This window comes from Antrostomus carolinensis, unplaced genomic scaffold (genome assembly GCF_000700745.2).
Source record: "Antrostomus carolinensis isolate BGI_N321 unplaced genomic scaffold, ASM70074v2 scaffold17140, whole genome shotgun sequence".
Classification (NCBI taxonomy): domain Eukaryota; kingdom Metazoa; phylum Chordata; class Aves; order Caprimulgiformes; family Caprimulgidae; genus Antrostomus; species Antrostomus carolinensis.
This window is the reverse complement of record NW_010290698.1, coordinates 7,965-12,780: the sequence shown is the minus strand read 5'-3', so window position 1 is coordinate 12,780 and position 4,816 is coordinate 7,965. Positions and strand designations below refer to the sequence as shown.

At 41.9% G+C, this 4,816-nt stretch overlaps 1 protein-coding gene across 1 annotated transcript; it reads left to right on the top strand.

The window, feature by feature from the left end:
• Positions 1-2,957: 2,957 nt before the first annotated feature.
• On the top strand, positions 2,958-3,314 carry LOC104529770 (feather keratin B-4-like). The gene has a single exon (XM_010174173.1). The coding sequence runs from the start codon at positions 2,958-2,960 to the stop codon at positions 3,312-3,314; it is 357 nt and encodes a 118-aa protein (XP_010172475.1).
• Positions 3,315-4,816: the final 1,502 nt, after the last annotated feature.

Here is a 4,816-nt window from a genome sequence, read left to right as displayed (position 1 = left end):
GTCTACATCATCACTTGCTTCTGAAGTGAAACCAGGTGTGGTTGAGGCAGGAGGGCCAGAGCAGGTGGGTTGTTTCCTCACATCTTCTTCCCTTTGTTTCTATCTCTGTTTCTTGTTTATGTGAATCATCTGCCGTAAACTATGAGTAGCTTCAAGGGTGTCTCCTCAGGCATCACTAGGAAACAACACTGAGGGAAATCCCAAGGTGGGCCCAGAGAAGAGGTTTCCTCAGCTTTCTTGCACAGCATGACACTGCAGTATTGGTAACAGGTACCAACTGCTGATGGACAAACTGGAATAAAATTAACATTTTGGAACAGAAATCTCAAGGTTACTCAAAACCAGGCATTGAACCATCAATTCTCTAGAGGGGATGGATTTTAGAGGAGAAGAACTCATCTTCTTGAGGTTGAAAAAGCATTCGTAAATTATGTCACTTTGGATACACAAAATAGATGCTGCTGAGAAGAGTTTTATCAGGAAATAACTAAAGAGGGTCCTGGATCTGAGGAAGAAATCTGCTGAAGTGAGCAACCAATCTTCCACATCAGCTGAAACTGCACTTTAAGATTCCAGCCCAAGGTTTTCTTTGGGTGATGCATGGCTTCACTCCCTGACTCGTTTCAACCCTAAGCATGATTCGTTCATCACTCAGGAACCCTGAGGTCTTCAGTAATGATCCCATCGACTCCCTGACAATGAAAACTGGACATGAATTTCTCACTGTCTGAGGGTCCTGTCTCCCATATGCCCAAGCTGGATAAGAGCAACTCCCTGCTTATAGGTTACTCCACCTGTACTTTTCAATCTTGAAGTGGGACATGTGCTTTGTGTTTGTTTCTTGACTAGGAGGACAGGAACAAACACTTCCCATTTCCAAACCTCTAAGTCAGTAGGAAGGTGTCTACAGAATTTAATGTGCCTCACAGCAGAGTCATAGGAATTAAGGCGCGTGGGTACGATGGAGTAAATTGCACAATGACCCCTTAACTGGAGGATGACTGGGAAAAATGGGGTAGTATCTCAGATGTGTCAGCATATTGGGTTTATGGAGAAACTTCTGAGCAATCTTTACTCCATGAGGTAATCAAAGAAATAGGAAAAAGCAATTAAAAAAATTAAAAAAATTAAAATTGCTGTGTCAGAGTAATGGCAAGAACACAATAGTGATCGCCATGGCTGAGTAAAATCGTTGCATTATCTGGGCCAGTTGCAGGTGGAGTGAATTTTTGTTTGCTAATGCATGAGAACATCATACATGAAGAATGTTTCATATCCTCCTGGTTGCCTAAGAAAAGGTATAAAAGCGCTGGCAGTTCTGGGCTGCTCTAACCACTTCTTCTGACTTGCTCTTTGCTGTGAGGAGGGTAAGTCCCAGCCTGATGTTATTGTTATTAAAATGTTGCTGGTACGATGTAGGATTTTAACTCCAAACTGTAATTCTTAGAAAGGTGTGAAATGTTTGAAGCTTCAGAAAGTGCTGTTTGCTCCTTATTCAGTGGCAGGAAAAGAGTTTTCAGAGCAGCTATGAATTGATTTACAGTGAGATTTAGTGAATTCTTATTTCCTTCAGCCTGACCATCCTGCCTTTGTGAATCTACTTTACTTTGTTCTCCTTGACTTGTAACGGTGACTGCTGAGACAAATGAATGCTGAATCTCAGACTGAACTAGGAAGCCACCATTAGCAATAACGCTTTGTCTTCTTCTTTGCAATTATTTCTGAATTAATTTGCATTATATTATGTACTTGTTATGGTCAGGACTTTATTCCTTTTCTTTATTCCCAACCTTTTATTTGATGGGTTTCATTAAGGCAGGATAAAGATCAAGAGGAGCTGTAAATCAATTTTTTGAGTGACTAAGTGATCTTGTGATTAAAGAAATAGACTCCACAAAATTACTCGCAATTCCGAGTTCTGTCAGTCATCTGTCATCGAATCCCAGACTGGTTTGGGTTGGAAGGGACCTTCAAGCTCATCCAGTTCCAACCCCCCTGCCATCAGCAGGGACACCTTCCACTAGACCAGGTTGCTCAAAGCCTCATCCAGCCTGGCCTTCAACACTTGCAGGGAGGAGCAGCCACAGCTTCTCTGGCCAACCTGGGACAGTGTCTCACCAACCTATTCCAGTGTCATCTCAGTCAACTGGGACCACATTCACGTGAGTCCTAATTATACTGGAAACCTCACCAATACGGCATTCCCACCCCAATGTGGGATATTCTGCCAAGCAAATTCTTTATGAGTTCTTCACGAATGTGGTTGCTGCTCATTTTATATATATTCAGAACAAGCAGAGCAGCCCTGGTGCCAGCTGTGGCACCCAAAAGATCAGGGAAGAACATTGGTATGAACAACCAGGCTTGCCTGAATTTTAATTCCATCTCTCCTATTACCTCACCAAATAGCTCCGGGCAATGCATTCACTTCTCAGCCTCAGTTACCTCTTCCTTAAAGCTGGAATAACAATGACTTGCTTCATCTTCATGCAGTTGTAATGATTACAGGTGGTGCAGAACCAGGATCTTACTATAGAAGCACCAGCCAGCGTTTCTGTTCTTTTCTACAATTATGTATTTAAAACATAATCACGAGTCATAATAAGTCAGAATCAAAAAGGAATGATGGAAAATAGAAATAGTAAAGGATAGAGGGATAACTGGAGTTCAAACACACAATTTCTTTGATTGTTAATGATGTTTTTATGTATTAAATTGGCTCTGTAATTAGGAGCCAGAAGAAAAGGTTGTTCTGAAGGAGAGGAGAAGGGCATGAGAAGGTGACAAAAGGGACGTGGCTGCTGAGACAAAGCTGAAATCTTCATTTTCCTTCTGGTTTTCTTGCTATCTCTTATTCTTTCTCTTCCAAGCCCAATCTCCATTATATTGGTGTCTGAGCTTTCAGCCTTGTCTTACCTCGGTGTTGTGTGTTCCAGATTTATCTCCATTCCCAGAAGATGTCTTCCTACAGACAGATGATCAGCTCCCGCTGCCTTGTGCCCTGCCAAGTGACCTGCCCACAGCCGTTTGTAAATGCCTGCAACCAACCCTGTGTTACCTCCTGTGGTGATTCCAGAGCTGTCATCTACCCACCACCCGTGGTCATGACCTTCCCAGGACCCATTCTCAGCTCCTGCCCTCAGGAGAGCATCGTGGGCAGCTCAGCACCATCCAGCATCAGGAGCTTCTCTGGATCCATGAGCTCTCTGGGTTCCAGTGGCTCCTACACCTCTAGGAGCTTGTACAATTATGGGAGGTCATATTCTTCCTATGGATTCAGTGGTTATGGTTTTGGGAGCTGCAGACCATGTTAAATGTGCAATAAATAAGGAGCAAGGAAGCAATCAACCAACACAGAGGAAGATGTGTCTCCACAAACCCTGTTACTGGCATTGCTTTCCTGGAACATGACCTGTGCATCTCTGAAAATCACACGTGATTCTCAAGCTAATGATTTAATATCATTTTTCTGAGTATTCTTTCCAGTGGTTCCTGCTAATAATGTCCTCAAATTAGTTATGTCAATGATGTTTGGCTGGTTGAAAGTGGGATGAGATCGTGTCAGTCTTCCCATGCCAGGAAAATGAAGGAGTGTATGTGTACATACGTAAAAATGGAAGTGGAATGCTTAGCCCTGGAGCAATTCTTTGCTTGCAGCCTTTAATGAAACCCTGGCAATATCTTCCCTGTGTTTTTCATTCTCTGTGAGATCTTTTACTTCTTCCCTTTTCATTAAATTATTGTGCATCAAAATACTGAGCTTTCTGGTCTTTTTTTAATCATTATTTTTATTTTTCTCCACCATTCCTTGTTTATATACCATTCTGGGTGAGCATCAATCTCTGCAGTGAAACACAACAGTGTTTGCTTTCTTTCAACACCCAAAATCAGAAGGTGACCCAACCCTTTAAGCAGGAGCATGCATAATGACTGCCTTCTGCAGAAAAGTCATTTCATGCTGGGTAAACATGTTTTGTAACCCCTTAAAACTATGTTTGAGATTTCCTCCAGGACAGGTGTGGTTACAGTGTGTATTTGCTCCAAGTCAAGCAAAGAAAGTTAAACACGCGAGTAACTTTGAAGATCTTCCCTGTGTCTCACTAATTGTTTCAGGCTCCAATTTAATTACATCCCTGTACATTGGTTTGATGATATTTTTCATTGTTTAAAAATAGGATGTAATGATTTGTGGGTAGAACTTTCCTTTGAATAGCCAACAGGAATTTTTAACCAAGTGGCAAATCTTTGCTCTGAAATTCGAAGAGTTCTTTGAACTTTCCTCTTAACAACTCAAAATTCTTGGCAACCCCGGGTAAAAGAAATAAAAGAATAATTCTTAAGTCTTCCCTGCAGAGCGACACATTCAGGCCAGATAATATTTTCCATCTCAGGAACTTTATACTTAATTTTCAAGCTACTCACAAATGATTATGGATACTGGGCATGTTCAAGACTTCTCTTTGTTCAACCACAACACGGTTCCAAGCTGCTCAGTATCTCCTGTAGACCTGTTTTTCTAGTGATGCCATTTGCATCCACTATTAAGAGGTATTCACCCCATCCTGTGCTTGCAATGACCAACCAGGACTCTGATGGATCAGATACTGCTCAGCACTTCTGCTCTTCCTTGTATGAAACTGCTGTTGCTAAGAAGACCAGCAAAGCACTGACAAACTTCACAACACTTGAGCAGGATGATTCCAGGCAAACTTTGGTCTCACGCTGTAGAAAATTTGTTTGGACAGGATCAAGGATGTGGTAATAACTTCAAAGGGTTTGGAGGTGTGACTTCACTTGTAAAACTAGGTGAAATGGG